The sequence below is a fragment of the Balaenoptera physalus genome, assembly GCF_965194825.1.
Source record: "Balaenoptera physalus genome assembly, chromosome: 9".
Taxonomy (NCBI): Eukaryota; Metazoa; Chordata; class Mammalia; order Artiodactyla; family Balaenopteridae; genus Balaenoptera; species Balaenoptera physalus.
Genome location: NC_138888.1, coordinates 53,266,321 through 53,286,616, shown reverse-complemented (window position 1 = coordinate 53,286,616; position 20,296 = coordinate 53,266,321). Strand labels below are relative to the sequence as shown.

General features: G+C 38.5%; 1 protein-coding gene across 7 annotated transcripts in view; it reads right to left on the bottom strand.

Moving 5' to 3' along the window:
* The window catches only part of ATG5 (autophagy related 5), a 121,814-nt gene extending 101,806 nt beyond the window's left edge, over window positions 1-20,008 (bottom strand). The window contains exons 1-3 of one of the 7 annotated variants that reach the window (XR_014267530.1): window positions 16,735-20,008; window positions 11,022-11,186; window positions 2,393-2,520 (exon numbers count right to left, since the gene is read on the bottom strand). Coding sequence is in view for 6 of the 7 variants with exons in the window: in XM_082475456.1 (XP_082331582.1) it covers window positions 2,393-2,520; window positions 11,022-11,129 (236 nt within the window). In the remaining variant the exon portion in view is untranslated. Of the gene's footprint in view, window positions 1-2,392; window positions 2,521-11,021; window positions 11,187-16,729 lie in introns of those variants that run through there. The other 6 variants (XM_082475456.1, XM_082475452.1, XM_082475451.1 and 3 more) reach the window with 6 other exon arrangements.
* Between the last annotated feature and the right edge of the window lie 288 nt (window positions 20,009-20,296).

Sequence of the window (20,296 nt, the reverse complement as noted above, 5' to 3'; positions counted from 1 at the left end):
CAAGTCCTACAAAGCTTCAGTGGTAGCTGCTTCCCTACAATGATTATCCTATCCTATGAAGTCCACTGCTTAAATGCCAGGTAGATACTGACAGCCTATTTCCAGGAGGATAACTCTTATCACACAAGAGAAAATTGCTATTGTTGGGAGCAAAGAGAGAAAAGAGCAGAACTTAGCCCAGAGGTCCTAAATTTTATTCATGCCTCGGTAAGTTAGTCATTCCTCAAATATATGGAATACCTAACAACACTAAAGGAAAAGTTGTATCAAAAGCCATTAAATACAATGAGTGTACAGCAAGACACAGCTATGAAAGTGGTATCATGCATAAAAAGCTAACACCCCAAAAACTAAAATGAAGATATGTGAACACAACTGCTTTCACATAAGCTCTCTAAAAGGAAAAATAATTTCACTCTTTAATAAAAGACTTTCAGAAGGGATAAATAATGACAAAGTAGGAAAATGTATCTTGAAGCCAAAATCATCACTCTGTCGTAACAGGGAGGAATGGGTCCAAATGTTGTTTACTGATATCATATATAGAATACAAACCTATAGAAGACAAATCACAGCAAATACAAAAATAATCACCACCCGAGATAAATTAAAACGGCAGCTGAAAGATGATGACTTAATAATCATTTACTATAAAAGCTAAATCGAGGTTTCCCATCTTTTCCAGAGTTTCTTAAATGGGGGTGGTTTTGCACCCCCTGCCCCAGGACATTTAGCAACATTTTTACTATCACAACTGAAGGGCGTGCAACTGGCAATAGTGGGTAGAGACCAGGGCTGCTGCTAAAAACACTACAACATACAGAGTAGCCCTCCCACAGCAAAGAATTATCTGGGTCCAAAATGTCAGTAGGGCCCTTGTTGAGAACCCATGCTTTACAATGATAAAACTGAAAAGCCCACTGTCAGTCGCATGAGTTCTTAAGGGAATCTATAACTAATACACATAAAGCAATACAATTTCAACATCCATCTATAATACAGATAGAACTGTCAAGAGCAGAGATATCCTATTGCTACTCACCCACAATCTTTCCCCCTCCTTCCTCTCCCTCTACTCTCCTGATCCTTGCTCCTCTTATACTTCTTTTAAGCCACCTTCCCATTCCAAAACCTCCAATTCTTCTGAGAAATAAAAAGAAACAGAAAACATTGACTTATCTATGCTGCCAGAGGTCTAGAACTATTCAAGAGTCATAATGAGTCTGATAATGTGATTATGAAGCTCAGTATTCTGTTTTGACTAAAAAATGAACGTTATACAAAAAAAAGAAAAGAAAAAAAAAGGTTAGTGATGTGACCCATAACTCAATACAAGATATCACCTTGCATGTTTCTAAATCATTAAGAGAAATCTACCCACTCTTGGAAATTCATCAGCACAAGGTGAGTTCTCAAAGTTCACTCCTTGTTTCTAAGTAATCCTTGGATTCAAGTCAGCTGCACTTATTACACACCTACTAGCTTCCTTTTATTTGCTTTAAGTCTCTTTTAAAACTCTTCATTTTTTATTATTCCCAGATTCAAAAGCAAGTCCATTATTAAACTATTTATATTTTTCATATTTCACTTAAAGCTTGACTCAGCCTGTATCTTTCTCATTCAACTACATCTATATGGCAGCATTTCAACACCTATATCTCAGCATATCTTGAGTCACTTTTTAACATTCTTCTCCCTGTAATTTCTTCAATTTCATTAAATATTTTTGGAAGCACAATGACCAAAGCTCCCAGTAACAGAGGAAGTACAAAATTACATCATCTATACATGGATAAGCCCAGATTTATGTGTCTGAAAAAGGATATTTATTTTAAATGTTTCTGAAAAAATGGTATTCCAATATACTACCAAAATTATTTTTCACACAAAAAGGAAATCAATATAATTTAAATACTAAACCAAGGCTAAACAACATGTGTTTATAGCACAGTGGTCAACTATATGTGACAATCAGTTTGAAAGATGCCCCTTTAGGTAATCATGCGTATACAAAGTTCTGTTTATAAAGATTTTAGAGATAGAAACAAAACTGAATAGTGTCACAGAGTGACTTATTCATAAGGGAGTTTTAAATATACGTTTAAAAAAAAATTAAAAAAACCAAAAACTCCATAACCAAATTTACTATTATTATGCCATATAAAAAAATCTATTGATGAAAATATACAAATCTGTCCAGTCTCCCATGCATCCAAATAGAAGACAGAAATATTGCCAATAAAATATTCCAGCATTGGTTTAAAATTCACTGTATTATAGAGCTAGGCTAGTGATTTCTTGTACAGAACTTTTAAAAAACTGCTTCAAGGCACTATACCTTCTTAAAGCTAGTATATACTCAACGCTTAATAATGCAGAAAAATTCACTCACCATTTCAGTGGTGTGCCTTCATATTCAAACCATATCTCACTAATGTCTTCTTGTCTCATAACCTTCTGAAAGTGCTTTTTCACTTTGTCAGTTACCAACGTCAAATAACTTACTCTTGGCAAAAGCAACTGAAATGAAAATTTGTAAACCATATTTATTTACTATTTTTTCAAAAAGAAATATACTAAATAGGTTTTTAAATATATTTTGAATATTCTGAAAAACAACCATTTTCTTTGCATTATTTTGAATATTCCACACAAAGTCAACTGCTTTTTATAGAAAATCAAAGGCTAAAGGCTAAGATGTTTTAAAATTTCTTATGAGGTCATTACTTATGTACAGCTTATAAGATAAATGCCTAGAATAATAAATAACACAAGTCTATGTGCAATCTTTCTGTAATACTTTTTTCCAAATAAAAATACAATGCAATCATATGTCATACTATTTAGGATACTTATTAGTTCTATCAAATTTAACTTAAAAATTAATATGATTCACCTGAGTTAATTCAACTTCTGAGAAGATAATCAACTCAGTCTAATGTACACCTTGACTTATCAATCAGGACTTCTCAATTGGTCCATCACATTTTGATAAGCTACTGTGTACTGGCTTAGTTGCAGTGAAGAACACCAAGACAAGGACATAATCTATCCTCTTCTATGAGGCTAAAATAAAGTGGAGGCTAAAAACAAAACAAAACAAAAAAAACTCATGAAAAGTACTTACAAAAATACTTCATGGCAGCAATAGAAAGACCTTTGAAGGTCAAATGGAAATTTTCATTTGATAAACAGTGAAGCCCACTATGATACCATTAATGGCATGATGAAAACAGTACTTGAGGAATATTCTAGCCATTGTATATAAAAATTGCAATAAGGTAAGATTCTAGAGAGGAAATCTGTTAAGGAAATATTACATGAGATGAGAAAGAAGGAATGGAAAAGTGGGGGAGGTCTGGAAGTCAGAAAAGATTTTTGTGATTACTAATGAAGAAATCTCAAGGAGAGAGGTAAGTTAGATGACTGACTTTTGAGCTACACATTTAAATATTTAAATGCAATAAAGTACAAGCTTAGAGTATAATGCTGGTGGACTGACGATCCTGCCACTGTCAATCAACTCCCTCAATCTGTCCTTATGGAGGCTGGACCTACTTGGACTCTGGAGAGAGCAAAGTCTGGAAAGGAACATTAAGGTTGGTAAAGCCTCAACTGGAATAGTATGAAGGCTGTCAGTGTTTTTCCCCTAGGAAAGGTACCCAGAAAGAAAACATAAGCGAGCAAGAATTTATTTAAAGAACCTACGAGTAGATAAAAGGAGGAAACTGGCAAAAATACATGTATTTTCCTCCTTTGCAGCAGACTCTCTAGTCATTTCTTGTTTTCCTAAGCTTCTGTCTTCTTTTGCTGGTAAAACTGTTTTGTTACTCTCTTTCAGCTGCTTCTGTGAGTGTAACTCTGCATCACTTTTCATGCTGCTTATTCAAGGTTATGTCTTTTGATCAGTAAATCAAGTAGAATTATGTAGCGGGCTGGGGAATATATACAAAGAGAAATATTCTGGTTAAAGGCACTCTGATACTTAATCACTGAAGATCAAGGTAACAGGCCCCAGTTAGGTAAGGGAACATGACAGTAGTCCTAGGAGCTACAGGGTACAGGGGTATGGGCGGTAGCTGGCATGCTCCAGTATGGAATAAAAGGTACTAATACTAGGAACAAGGTGTTGGATAGCTGTGTGGATTCAACAGAACATAAGTTCCTCTTTTATAAAGAAACAACTAGAATGTGATTAAGGAAGAAAAAAAAAAAAGGAAACTAATACTTACTATGTATAAGGAAAAGCACTAGCTGTTTTACAGGAAGAATTATTATCACCTCTATTTTACATACAGCTTAAATAACTTGCCAAAACCATATTCTATTAAACAAATGGCAAAGAAATGATTCATTAGAGTCAGAAATGACAGAATCAAGTACAGAAGTATCATGGGCAGTCTCTAAGAAATTAAAATAGCATGGTAAATTAGCCATTTTTTAAAAATAAATAAGTATGGTCTATTAGTCCAATAGTTCTATGTCAGTAAGTCAAGGACTTTAATTTAAAATGTCTGTTGGGCATTGCATAGCTATCTATTCTGTAGAGAATGACATTACCCTATGGAGATCATAAGAAAGAAGATATATCAGGACTAAATGAGTATGGATATCAGCTCCTGATTTTGGAAAGAGCTGTACTACATGCATAGGGTTCAACCAAATTTGCTGAAAAATTCACAAATGATTTTCATGAAACAAAAACTTATTTACAATAAGGAATGAGGAACATTAGAATGTAAGCTCCATTAAGACAGGGGTTTTCATCTGTTTTTTTCACTGCTAACTAACATTCCCAATGCCCAAAATAGTGCCTGCTTCATAGCAGGCATACAATAAATATTTGCTGAATGAATCAGAGATGCAAAAGGTTAAGTGGGACAAAAGGTCAAAAGTGATAAATTGTAAAAGAATGCTCATTCTTCAGACAGAAGGTACACTAAAATGTAGCTGGAATCTTCTGTCCTAAATTAGCCTGTGGGAGTAATACATAACTAACATAAATATCTATACGTAGTAGCACTAAGAAATAACTAGAGTAGGTATAGATACTTTATCTAGTAAATATTTAAATAGGTAAAAAGGGAAAGAAAGTAACAGCAAAAAGACATCACCCTGCCTTCTACATCCAGATTGTATCACATAAGGTTTTTCTTTGGTGTATCAAATTGGTTTACTTCAAGTTCATTTTTAAAAATTGTGGTAAAATATACCTGGTGTAAAATTTACCAGGTTAACCATCTTAAGTGTATATGGCTCAGTGGCATTAAATACATTCACACTGCTGTGCAACTATCACCACTATCCATCTCCGGAACTTCTCATCATCCCAAACTCAAACGCTGTACCTATTAAACAGTAATTCCCCCGTTCTCCTCTGCCCCCCAGCCCTTTGTAATCATTTTTTTACTTTCTGTCTCTTTGAATTAGACCATTCTAGGTACCTCATCTAAATGCAATCATAAAATATTTGTCCTTTTGTGTCTGGCTTATTTCACTTTGATTAATGTCTTCAAGGTTCTTTAAGTTCTTTTAATACAAAAAGGATTAACCCCCCCCCCCCGGGGACACTGTCCACTATGAGGACTCCATCACTCCCTTATTCCTCATTCAGCACTGTCAAGTACTCAGTATGACACAAGTGATTCATTTTTTTTTTCTGTACAGCTTATAAGTCATACATGTTTTACATAGTTGTATAGATTACTTATGTTTCAGAAAAAAAGTGCCCGTAATATTATTTGTTTACACCGAATCCTATTTTGTCCAACAATTTTCAATTATAAAATTAGAGATTCGCTTATCCAGAACAAAAACAGAATTAAAATACACTAGAATTCTGTCCCATTTCAATGTGTGAGGCATCACACTAGGTGATGAGGATAGAGCACTGAATGAGAGAGAAAGAATTCTTCCTCTCATGGAGCTTACAGGCTTTAGAGGCAGACAGTAAAAACAAAATTACAAATATGATGAATGCAAAGAGGAAGTAAAGAACGTTATAGGAGCAAGTAGCAAAGAAATTTAACCCAACCTAGGAGCTCAGGGAAGCCTTGACAGGAGGTCAATTTTAAGGCAGGGGTCAAAAGGGAAACAGGAATGAACCAAACATGCACTGGTGTGGATGTCTGGGTGTGAGTAGGGGTGGGAGATACTGCTGCTCATTCCAGCAGAGGGAACTGCAAGAAGGCATGGCGTGAATACAAAAGGACAAAGACTGGCACATGAGGAATTATAAGAAGTTGAATATGACAGGACTGTAGAGGTTTAGGACAGAATAGTACTGAAGAAGCAAGGGACCAGATCATGAAGAACCCTGTAAACTATATTAAGGATCCTAAAGACAATGAAAAGCCACTAAAGGTTTCTAGCTGGCAGGTGACAATGTCAGATACGTGTTTTGAAAAGATGACTCCAACTGCAGACTGGAAAATGGAAAGAGGGCAAGACTGAAACCAGGGAAATTAGTTAATATTATACAATACACTAGTTTTTTGTTGTTGTTGTTGTTTTATAAATTTATTTATTTATTTGGCTGCGTTGGGTCTTCGTTGCTACGCACGGGGGCGAGAGGGGGCTACTCTTTGTTGCGGTGCGCAAGTTTCTCATTGCAGTGGCTTCTCTCATTGTGGAGCACAGGCTCTAGGCAAGCGGGCTTCAGCAGTTGTGGCATGCGGGCTCAGTAGTTGTGGCTCGTGGGCTCTAGAGTGCAGGCTCAGTAGTTGTGGCACACGGGCTTAGTTGGTCTGCGGCATGTGGGATCTTCGCAGACCAGGGCTCGAACCCATGTCCCCTGCATTGGTAGGTGGATTCTTAACCACTGTGCCACCAGGGAAGTCCCAATACACTAGTTTTTAAATGGTGGCCTGAACTAGGCTGTATCAGTGGGTATGAAAGGAATCAGAAAAGTGTGAAATATCTGAGATGTAAAATCAGATGAACTAAGTTATGAATGAATGTCAGGGATACGGGAGAAGGAAGTATCAAAGGATGAGTCCCATGTTAATTACTGTAAGAGTAATTAATTAGCTGGATGATAAAACAGGAAGGGAAGATGGCAGATAATCAGGTTTTCCGGAGTAAAGATGATGAGTCCAGTTTCAAACACACTCAGTTTGAGTTCCTTCAAGACATCTAAGTGAGGCTATCCAGCAGAAAGACATATAGGTCTGGAGCTCAGGAGAAAAATCCTGGGGAGCTGTCAAGATAAAAATGCTCAACAAAGACATAAAAATGGAGTGAAAGCTCTAGAGGGGAAAAAACAGTGAAGTGGAAAAAGAAAAAAAAAGGCAAAGCCCCAACGAATGCCAACACTGAGCAACAAGCAAAAGAGGTCCCCTGGCAAAGGGGACCACTGAAGCAAAACCAGGAATGAGGCACTGCAGAGCAATGGAGAAAACAGCCAATGACATCAAACAGTGCTGAGAGATCAAGCAAATGAAAGTTCAAAAACATACTCTAGGTCTGGTAAAAAAAAAAAAAAAAAAAAAAAAAAAAGATGTCTTTAGTGACAGTGACAAGAACAGTTCTGTTGGAGTAGGGTGAAATATGATTACAGTGAAGAAAGTGGTGGGAGATGGGAAGGAAACAATGAGTACAGACAATCTTTTTAATAAGTCTGGCTGTGAAGGAAAAGCAAGTAGTTGAAAGGAGGATGGGGTCAACAGAGGGTTGTTTTAGGATAGAAAGGATTTGAGACAATATAAATGCTGCAAGGAAGAAGTCAGTAGATAGAAAAGTTTGAAAGTAAAGTAAATACAGAAGCAGGAGATGGGATCCAGAACACAGATGGAAGGTTGGGCCTTGTCTAGGAAGAAAGGACACCTCTTCCATTAAAACATGAGAGAGGAGAAGTAAAAGTATGTCGAGTGCAGATATGTTTTACAGACTTGGTGGCAGAAAGTTAAGGAAGGTCCTATTGTATGGTTTCTATTTCCTTTGTGAAGTAGAAAGTGAAGTCACCTGTCAAGAAAGAAGAGGTCAGGACTCAGAGAAATAGTCCTAGCGGAGAAGAACAGAGACAGCTAACTAAGGAAACATAAAAGGAATGCTGGGAAATGTTTAGGGTCCACTCAAATCGATGACCATGTATCTGTATGATTTCCTCTGGTAAGAAGTCACAAAATAGGAATGCAATTTAGTATGTGTATTTCATACTGGATAATCTAAATGAAAAGCAACAGTTCAAATGAATATAACAGAAACAACAAAAACTGAAAAGTTGCCTATTTTCTAACAAATTTCCTTCCTAATACTCCCTGTAAAATACGATATAATTCTCAATGATATACATACAGGATGATGGCTGAAAGATTTATACGGAGCCAACAAATAGACAGGAATATGTCTAACATTAACATGCTTTTCCAATGGAAACAGGAAATTCCAGAAGACTCTTTGAGTAATAATTTATAAATTTGGTATGAGTGGATATTTTAAAATCTAGTTTCTAAGAAATAAGCTATAAACATTAATAAAAATAAACTACATTCCCTTTCACCCATCCTTCCTGCACCTCCACGTGAACATGAATGGACTCTTCAATCCTTGGTGACAACCCTGTTATGTTATCTCATCTGAACTTTGAGAATGTCTGGGAAAGAGGTCTACTGGCTCTCAGGCTATGATATTTTCATCTCATTTCATCCAGAATCTTTAAGACGTTATCATTATTATAACTCAAAGCAATTAAAAAATACATTCAAGTTTAATTTACAACCAAGAGACAGGTGAACGAAAATCATATTGGCACTAAAATGCTCACCTATAATAATTCTAAGGGTAACCACTGCTAGTGGTTTTGTATATTGTCTTTCTTATACTTAAGTACGTATGTGTTTATTAAGTATGTATGTATTTAAAGAACAAAATCTGCATTATGCTGCATGGTTTTAAAATCCAGTTCTTTGTTTAATATTTATTATATGCCTATCACCCAATATTCTGCAAAAACATAATCACAATCACTATGTAAGAGTTTCTTTTGGGTGAAGAATTAGGAAGAATTCAAGAAAAAAATCAATTACTATTAGACAAAACAATCCTCTTCCTCCAACAGTTATCCCCCATTACTCTTTGCCATTTTTAATTCGATTAGAAACAGACAGAAAACAACTTACCCTCTAGTTCTCACAACGGTCTTTTCGTATTTAAACAGATTCATATATAAGGAAGGAAAAATACTATATTCTTTACTTGAATTTTTTTTTTAACTGCAGAAAGTGTGTCAAACATCATATTCTGATTTAAAAGTAAACAGTCTTAAATTATATATTTCTTAGTTTTTGCCACTTTGACCAACTGAACACATATACTCTTTTGTTTAGATACTATTAGAAAGCTACCCAAAGTTAAAAGTTTTCATTAAAATAGCAAAAGCTAGTTTGGAAACAAACATAAATGATATCTTAACCCATGCTACAAGGGGAGAAGAGGAAAAATACATCTAACAAATGAAATGTCTCTAAAAATAAGCTATGATCACACTTCATTTTTAACTGTGGAAGTTTTTCTAAAGGCAGAAAATTGTTGAGGTTTCCAAAGTTAAAATGACTCAAATTTATAAATATAATCAGCTACGACTACCTAAATACTAGTACAAAAGACTGCCCAATTTCTCTGAAATTATCATTCAATAAGAAAACCCAGAGAATTTAAAACAAACCCCTAACATGGGTGTAGAGAGGCTTTCATGCACTGAGTATCTACCATTTGCATGACCTATGCCAGATTCGAGAATGTGCAGAGAAAAATGCAAGTTCCTCTACCCAAAAATTTAGTGAATGGGCCCCTGAAGGAGCTTCTTCCAGCAGTCTGACTTCCCACAGCTGGAGAAGGCTGTGGAATAGTGATGCTTCTCCAACAGAGAGGAAGAAAGCCAAGCGCAAGCTTTACTGAAGTGAAACAAGAAGACTTCCCTGGTGGCACAGTGGTTAAGATCTGCCTGCCAATGCAGGGGACACGGGTTCGAGCCCTGGTCCAGCAAGATCCCACATGCCGCGGAGCAACTAAGCCCGTGTGCCACAACTACTGAGCCTAAGCTCTAGAGCTCGCGGGCCACAACTATTGAAGCCCTCGCGCCTAGAGCCCGTGCTCCGCAACAAGAGAAGCCACTGCAATGAGAAGCCAGTGTGCCGCAATGAAGAGTAGCCCCCGCTTGCTGCAACTAGAGAAAGCCTGCATGCAGCAACGAAGACCCAATGCAACCCAAAAAATTAATTAATTAATTAACTTTTTTTAAAAGCGCAACAAGAAATAATCCAGAACCACAAATACATTTCCACTTCTCCAGATCCTCCTGAGTAAACAATATTATGTGTACCTGAGATGGAAAAAAAAAAAACTAAAATAACAATTGAGAATGTCTTTGTCTACTAGGGACTATTCAGTAAAAAGGCAAGATACTATTATCTCTGACTGACAGATGCTTAAGTTTGGATCATATATGCAATTAGAAAAGAAAAAAAGCAGACTAAAATCAGAAGATAATTGATACTTTTTTTTTTAGAACAGACAATACAGTAACTCAAACATACAAGCCTATATACAGCGATTTATGCTATTAAACAATATATTTCATATAATCTATATTAGCTCATGAACATATGAAGTCATACACACATTCGTATGTTCACTCAGCTTGCAAAAAGAATTTAAATAGTTGCTTTGAACCACCTACATACAAAAGAATCAAGTCTGAACCTAGCATTTTCAAAATAGCTTCCTGTTAAAAAACCACACATAACTTATGATTCATTATCATATACTATATATGCATAAGAAAAAGAAAATCAAGAAGGTCCCACAGCAACATGTCAACGGTGTTTTTTTCCTCTGAGTAGTAGGATTAGAGGTAATTCTTATTTTCTTCTTTTTGTAGATCTGTCTCCTAATTTTTTTCCACAATAAGCACATATTAATTGTATATAAAATGTTGAAAATCAGCCTCCAGGTTCTTAGAGCTTTATTTACAAAAATGGACAAAGTTATGGTATCCCATTTGCCACCATCAACATACTTACATAATATGGTTCTGCCTCCCGTTCAGTTATCTCATCCTGATAGAGGGTGAAGCAAGTTGGAATTCGTCCAAACCACACATCTCGAAGCACATCTTTGTCATCTGTCATTCTTCCAGTGGTTAAAGCAGTACATATAGGCTGAATTCTTTTCCAGCCAAAGCCAAACTGAAAATAAAACGAAGAGTATTAGATCCTTGCAGGTATAAATGAACCTGCTCCAAAACAAAGGAAGATTACAGGAAAAAAAGAATGCATAAAGACTATTCACTTCAAAAAACTCCGTGATGGGTATTCTTTAGAATGAATGCAAAAATCAGTACAACAAATTCTAAATGTGGAGCTATTATTTATTTAAGGAGATCACGGAAGTAACCATTTCAAAATTACATATACAACTAATGAACCACAGCCAAAGTGAAACTATACTTGAATCATTCTCTCAAGCCCCAAAAGAGTCTACCGCTTATCTAAAGTGAACTCTTCACCTATAACTTCTCTGTGTCTCAGTTTTCTCATCTGTAAAATGGGAATAACAGCACTGACCACATAAGATAGATATGAAAATTAAATTAATACATGTAGAACACTTAGAACAATGCCTATAACACAGTACTATAAAGTGTATTTATCATCATAATTTATAGAACCAACCAGAGCATGTCTCAAAAAATGTTCAAAAGTCAAAGACTTTAAGAACTTAGAATAATCAAAAGCATTATTTAGTGTAAACTGGAATTATGAGAGTAAAGGAAAATAACTAAAAATTATACATTGAACATTGCTAATAACATTCAATAGAGAGTCAATAAATATTTGATCATTTGATATGCCCAGCTCTGTGGCAGGTGCTGAGGGCATACAAGATGATGATGATGATGGTGGTGATAACTTTTTTAAAACCTCAGGCATCGCCCAGAAGGTATTATTTACAAATCTGCTAAACATACCATGCACTTTCATGTCCTTTGCATGGCTTTGCTCATGCCGGTGGTTCCTTACCCTAAAGTAGCCTTCCCCACCTCGCCTTCCAACTTACACATCATTCAGGACTCTGCTCAAAATAGCCTTTCTTCTATGCATGAATCAGGCAGAACCTGTTACCTCACTGTGCCTTTACTTTTCCTCTACTACGGCAGGATTTCCAATCTCATAATTTTTCCATCATACCATACTTATTGCCAAACATCCCTTCCAATTCCAAAATGTCCATGGTTATAACTAAATGTTACTTTGTGAGAGCTTTCATAATGCAGGAGGGGAAGAAGTTAAATATTAACAGAACCTATAGTGTTCAGGGAAGAATCTTAAAAGATATTGAACTTGAAGAATGGGTAGAATATGGACAGACAAAAAGAAGACAAATATTCCAAGCAAGGCAAAATAGCATCAGCAAAGGCAGGAAGTGGCAGGAGCAGTATGTGTACCAACTTTTTAGGAAACTTTGTGTTGGGAGGAGTAGTAGATAATGAAAGAGCTGACCTGTGACATGTTTTACTATCATACCTGATCCTAGGTAAGTCACTTTACTTCACTCAGTCTAAATTTCCTTACCTGTAAAAGTCACCAGGTTGTTCTAGAAAAAAAAAATCTATAAAGTATTTGACATGGTAATGGACACAGCATGTGCTGAGAAATAAAAGCAATTATTATTCTTTTAATGTCAAATTTGTAAATATAAAATGTAACTGGATCATGAAGTACACCAAATAGAAAATTGTGGGTTTTCAATTTCATCCAACAAGCCTAGAAAGGTTTTAAAATGGTGAAATAAAAACAATTATCTGGTAGCAGTTCACAAAAGGGGATCCAGAGCCAGAGAGAGGCTAGCCGGGAAGCAATTTCAGCAACTAAGGCACATAATGAGTGCCTGACCTAGACTGGTAGCAGTGGATTGATGAGAGACAGGAGGGCTTTCCAAGGAAGAGTAAATAGAAGTTGGTAAAAAGACCGGCTGAGGGACAAAGACCAAGGACAGAGAAGATTTAAATGCTTACAGCAGGCTATACAGTAAGGTAGTTAAGGGGTTTTGAAATCAGACTGACATGGGTTTCAACCCTGACTTCCACATATAAGCTGTATGTCCTTAGACAACAAACCTGACATCTCTAAACCTCATATCTATAAACTGAAGATAATTCTAATTTCACAGGGTTGTTGGGTATTTAGCACCTAGTAACCAAGCACTGGAAAAATGGTAAATGTATTTAATACATGGTTTCCCTGTGCTTCCATGTCCCCTCTGCTTGAATACCCTTTGCCCCTTCTCTTGGACAACTCTTAATCCTCTTTTAAGAGTCAGCTTAACATTAACTCCTTGGGAAGCTTTCCACTAAGCAAACTATAATCTAATTACTTCTGTTATTATATCTTTATTGTTATACAGTGTAACAATGCATTGCACCTGTGTATCTTATCTGTCTCTTGCCCCTCCCCACACTAAACTGTCAGTTCCTTGACAGCAGAAACTGAGTCATATATACCTTTGTATCCAGGACGTTAGCATAATCAGCACATAATAGGCTCTGGAATTTTTGTTAAACAACTGGAAAATATATAAATAAATAAAATGTGTAAATCCAAAAGTTATACTAGCTACTTAAGAAACTTTTCCACCTAAACTCTTTCCTAAATCTGTACAATCACACTTCATATTCAGCGAATTTCACTATTTTAGAAAAATATTTTTCCCTCTCATACATATACTACGATATCAACACCATGCATCCAACTTGAAGGCAATGTTTTGGAAGAACAGAAATCCCAACCCATGATGCAGTCTACTAGAAGTAAGCTTCCTGAGGGCAGAGACTACTTCTTGACTGCTGTATTCTCTGCATCTAATTCATGGCCTGGAAAAGAGGCAGGTGCCCAACCAACAACACTTAGCAAACAGCACAGTGAGTATGATAAAAATATTGGGTTAGCCAAAAAGTTCTTTTGGGTTTTTCCGTAACCTGTTACAGAAACCTGAATGAACTTTTTGGCCAGCCCAATAAAATGCACAATTAACAGTCCCTTTTACACTACAAACCAAGAAAGGCTAACCTATTACCTGAAGCTGTTTTGCTGACAAAATCCCTAACTACTCAGAAATTACTTAAAATATCAAATAACTTCTAGTAGTAAATTTGTAAACATCTAAAAATATATATGCTGGCTGATCTCCCTTTAAATTCATGAACACTGACCTCAAAAGTGGGCTGTGAGGGCTTCCCTGGTGGCGCAGTGGTTGAGAATCTGCCTGCCAATGCAGGGGACACGGGTTCGAGCCCTGGTCTGGGAAGATTCCACATGCCGCGGAACAGCTGGGCCCGTGAGCCACAATTACTGAGCCTGCACGTCTGGAGCCTGTGCTCCACAACAAGAAAGGCCGCGATAGTGAGAGGCCCGTGCACCGCGATGAAGAGTGGCCCCCACTTGCCACAACTAGAGAAAGCCCTTGCACAGAAACGAAGACCCAACACAGCCATAAATAAAAAATTAATTTAAAAAAAAAAAAGTGGGCTCTGAGTATTGCCCAGTATTCTCATACTTCCCTAGTCCATTTATTCTTCCACTGTCCTAAATCAACTCCCCCTCCTCAAATTTTCACATCTCCTTCCTCACTCTCTCTCAGCTAATGACCTGGCTTTCTATTTCCTTCTATCTGGTTACTGAGGGTCACTAGTTCTGAACAGGGGTTTTAAGGAACAGCCCCACCTCCACCCTGGGGGGTAGGTCATAACTCCCTCCTATCTCCAAATGCTGAAGTGCCCCACGGTCCTTGAACCCTGCCTCTGGAGATCTCTCAGGGCTTTAAATATCACTTACACATTAACAATTCCCACATTTACATCTTCAGCCTAGATTTCTCTTCTGAACTCCAGTTTCATATATACTACTGTATACTGACATTTCATTTGAAAATTCAGCAAGTGCAAAACTGAAAATGATTGCAGATCTTCCTCCCTCCTCTCCCTATTACTCTGCGGTCTTCCCCAAATCACTGAGTGGTAACTCCATTCTTTAGCAGCTCAGGCCATAAATCTGGGAGTCATCCATGACCCCTCTTCACACTTGATGGCTCTAGCTTAGATATAAATCTAGAATCTGGCCATTTCTCACCACCTCCACTCTTACCACACTGATCCAAGTCACCTTGACCTTTAACCCAGATAACTGTAAATGGCCTACCAACAGAGGTCTCAACGTTTTGGCCCTTGCTGCAGAGAGACAACAAAGTAATCAGAAAAATCTTTTAAAACACAAGTCAGATCAGTTCACTCCTTTACTCAAAACCCCACCATCTCATTCAAAGTAAAAACTAAAGTCTTACGAGGTGTTAGCAGGCCCTATATGACCTGACCCCACTCTGACCTGCTTATCTGCTTCTCTCCGCAACTTGCTCCCCCAGTTCCAGCCAAACTCGCTGATGTGCTCCTGCCTCAGGGACTTTGTGGTTGCTCTGATGGCCCTCTCCACTACATCCACGGGCACCCTTCTTTATCACTATTAGGTCTCTGCTCAAATGTCATCTTTTCTAAGGCCACCACTATAATTTCCCATGCATGCTACCAGCACTCCCCATTCCCCTTCATTATTTTATTTTTTCTCCATAGCACTTTTCACTACCTGACCATATTTTAATTAATTTTTAAATTAATGTCTCCCCCCTCAACCCTCAAAGTGAACTTCATTATGGCAGGGATTTTTATTGTCTTCCTCACTGTTTATTGTTTTGTTTACTTTTTGTTCAGTGCCTGGCACATAACTAGCACTTAGTATCTGTTAAATTAATAAAGTGAACCTACACTTGAAGCTTGTACATTATTCTAAAAATTCTTATCCATATAGTACCATTCTGTTCACTCTTCCCCAATTTTAATCAGCATACCTTGGAGGATCAAAGCACCTACTTAAATCCAATATAAAATTCTAAAATTTCCCTCCACTGCTACCCTCAGCCCAACATCTTTACTTTCAAATTCAAAATTCAACCAACAACTCCCTTTATGGAAATCACAAAATAAGTCCGTTCAGATCCAAGTACACACAGTCCCAAAGACTGAAATTTATCAAGTAAACTCCGGAAGGCCTTGGAAATTCAGTGCTGTTTGATAGCCTCTGGGTTCTGACTCTTGAAGAAAACATGCTGTGCCTCCCCATCCATCCCTCAGAAAAATCTAGAACCAATCCACTTTCCCTAGGTTCCCCAAGTTCAGGTGTGACTTGAAAATAATCCAAACTATAAAGTATGTGAAAGTGCTCTGCCAAGGGAAAATGGCTTTGTTGGCACTAAATATTATTATTAAAATGAGACAATGAATGCGTCTGAGAAGATAAATTGGGGGGAAACCCCACCGATTTCGGATAGACTCGAACTGCCTATAAAATAACTATGATCTAAATAACTAACTATTCCACGAAGAATGCAGGTCCCGAACTAAACTCTAGAGCCTGCGACGAGACCCAAGCTTCCCACCTTAGTAAGGAACGGACGTATTTCCCGAGAGACCGCGCAGGCTACACCCTCCAGCCGGCACTAGGGCTCCGAAGTCGGCTCTTGGCCAACGCCACCTCCCCCCGAGGAACCACCTTCACCCGCCACCACTGCCTGGGGGAGCGCTCCTCTCGCCGCACACGCCCCTCCTTACCACACCTACCTAGCACTTCCCCAACCCTCTTCCTCCGGGCATTTCCTCACACTGGGGTGACAGACACACACATACCCTACCAGAAGCTCAGGCTTCTCCTCCGCCTTTCTGCACCGGTGAGGACGCTCGGGTCTCGGGCTCTGGCTGGGCGGCGGCGGAGAGCGCCAGACACACTGTCCCGCAGAGATGCACCAGACTGGAGTCCCGCTGGCCCGCGCAGCCGCAGAAGGCACCTGCGCGGAGGTCGGAGTCGAACCCTGCTGCACTTCCGCCCTCCCGTATCCAGCGAAGACAGCCCGCAGCGCCGCGGAGCTCTGGAAGCCCACCGCAAGTACAGTCACCCTCGGCGCCCGGAGATGACGTCACGGGGCCCCACGTGGCCCGCACTCCGCCCTCCCAGTTCGGCCCAACCCCGTGAGCAAGCTGGAGCCGCGCTTGAGCATGCGCGGACAGAGCAGAGAGCGTGACTGTTCGGTCAAACCCATGGCAAGTTCCCGGCTTCTACCCTCTTCCTAGAGTCCTGTGCTTTTGGCATAGTCATTGTTGTTTAGGGAGGTTAATGTAACAGTTCCGTGAGAGCAGAGAGTTTTACAAATACTGAGTCACTGCCTCACTAGAGCTTCATCGCAGCATCCCTGTCCTGGCTTCACACAGTAAAATTAATAAAACGTTGGTTTTCAAAGTGTTTTCATATCTATTTTCTCACTTGATCTTCTCCACTCTGTCAGAGCCACAGCACGGATTAAGAGCCGCATTTAACAAAAGACTAAAATACTTGAATACTGAAGCCCAGCCATCCCTCCAATTGTACGTACCTATGTCTTCCTGTTGGTGAAAATGACAAGCAATTAGTCAACTTACTCCTAAAAAGTGTTTGCATTAGGTCTATCCAGAAGTCTTAGCAGGCATTTAACGTTTTTCTCTTCATTACACATGGCTTTCAACATAATGCTATGCATGCCAAGTGAATACTACTGTGCTGAGACTCATGATAGGTTCCTGATAAGTGGGAAGACTAGGAAAATCCTAGTATTAGCCACAGGATTCTTTTTAAAGAAAGAATCTTCTAGGAATTCCCTGGCTGTCCAGTGGTTAGGACTCCACGCTTTCACTGTCTGAGGGCGTGGGTTCAATCCCTGGTCGGGGAACTAAGATCCCAAGATCCCACAGGCCGTGCAGCACAGCCCCAAAAAAAAAAAAAAAACCTTCTTGGAGGTTGTCTAGCCCAATGATTTTCCAGTGGTGAATCACAACTCATTGGTGGGTCATCAAATCAAGTTAGTGGGTCATGACTAGCAATTTTTAAGTTAAAAAAAAAATAGAAAGTATTGGCATGCTTCACACATATTAAAGGTAAATATTGTTTCCTGAAGTTTTTACTTTAGTATGTACATGGTTTACACTGTGTAGGAATGTGAAATACGTTTCTTGATATGGGTAGCAGTCCAAAAAAATTGAAAGCCACAGTCCAGTCCACTCCACTTACTTAATGCAGAAATCCTCTCTATAGCATCCCCAACAGACAGCCATTGGCCTCTGTAAAAAAGCTCGTGGGATAAAGTTGCCCCCACTTCCCAATGGTAGGCAAAACTAAATGGAATTTACTCTGAAATGTATCGAAAAAATTAGATGGATGGACGAATGGCTAGAGGGATGGATAGATGGATAAATACGTGATAATGCAACTACAGTAAAATGTTAACGGTAGAATCTAGGTGGTCAGCATATGAGTGTTCACTGTAAAATTCTTTCAACTTTGCTGTTATGCTTGAAACTTTTCCTAATAAAATGTTTGGGGAGGGGGCAGAGAAACTATTTATGGAGAACCCTAATGGGTAGAAAGTGATTATATTGAGCTAAAATCCAGCTTCTTGTAACCTTTAAGAATTGACCCTGTTTATTTCCTTCCTCCCCTTGTCCCTCCTCTACCCCACCCCCAACCTACAATAGAAATAGCTAACCCTTGTAATAGACAGCACTTCAGCTATGAAAAGATATGCCTCATAACCCACTCAGCATAAACACTGTCAGTTCTTTCAGCCATTCTTCACATGACATATCTCTCCTCTGGATATGGTCCAGTTGTTGTTGTACTCTTTCCCATCTCATGATTATGCTCCTTGAGCAAAAATTTGGAAATAAGAGGAATTCTATATTTGTTCTCTGTCATTTCCATTTGTTAACATTATGTCGTCTCTCTCAATCAGTTACCAAGAGTGACAGATATCCACTCTGTCCTTTAAAATGTTTCTTAGACTCTAAAAAAAGAAAAAAAAAAATGGTAACAGGTTTCAAAAATTTGGATTTCTGACTTATCCTGGAATCTGACAGCCCTGGGACCACATTCCCACATGGCAACCGAGTGCTGGAGTGGAGCTGCAGCTGCCCCCTTTTAGACTGGGAATGCCCTCTCCAGTTTCTCGCTGTCCCCACACTATCACTTATTTAGACTTTAGATTACCTACCTGGATGCTAAAGGCTTTGGAGCGTAACACTCCTCTATAGCTCGTCGTGTTTCTAAGGCACTGCCTACCTCAGTTCTTTGCACGTAAATACTCATTTTGAACAAAAGACCAAAACAACCAGGCCAGAATGCATTATACTGAATAACACACATTTGATTGTGATTGTGATCATATTTATAGTTCTAAGTTTTTACCTTTAGGCAATTCTAAGGACACACGCTTGAAGGTCGGGAAAGTATCATTATCCAGTGTTCTCTCCTGTGAGGTGAGAGAGCATTTGGAGGATTCAAATATTATTTTGAGACTTTCAATGCTGAACAATCATAGACATCCCATTTGTATCTATTTAATTGACATTCTAAAATGAATCCAGGAGCTGGATGGATAGACTCTTTTAGCTTCAGTGACAGCCTTTCAGTCACTGTGACAAGTCTTCATTCAGTCATTTAAACATTTCTTGAGTTCACATAATTAGGTGCTTGGTAAAGTGAAAATAAGTAACTCTTAAGCAACAACAAAGGAACCCCCCAAATTTCATTACATGAATATATTTTTTAAAATCACAATTTGGAGCAGTTTTCTTATGACTACCATGTCAACTATATAATACCATATGTAATTCCAGCACTGCTACAGATAAAATGTGGGTTTTTGTTGAAAATATTGTGTTATAAGACTATGATTCCAGTTACTCAGTACTCTCTATCTACTTGCCTACATAGATTGTATAGGAATGAATCAAAACAATATGCCAAATATTCTTTAGAAAAAATATATACATTCATAACTTGTATGCATTTGTGTTTTAATTTTTGATCCCCCAAATTACTATTATTCTTAAAAAATCTTTGAATTAGATTATTTGGCTGTTCTCATAGGAATATTTTCTATAAATAGCTCCTATTAAAAACTGGGGGGCTTCCCTGGTGGCGCAGTGGTTGAGAATCTGCCTGCTAATGCAGCAGACACAGGTTCGAGCCCTGGTCTGGGAAGATCCCACATGCCGCGGAGCAACTGGGCCCGTGAGCCACAACTACTGAGCCTGTGCATCTGGAGCCTGTGCTCCGCAATAAGAGAGGCCACGACAGTGAAAGGCCTGCGCACCGCGATGAAGAGTGGCCCCCACTTGCCACAACTAGAGAAAGCCCTCGCACAGAAATGAAGACCCAGCACAGCC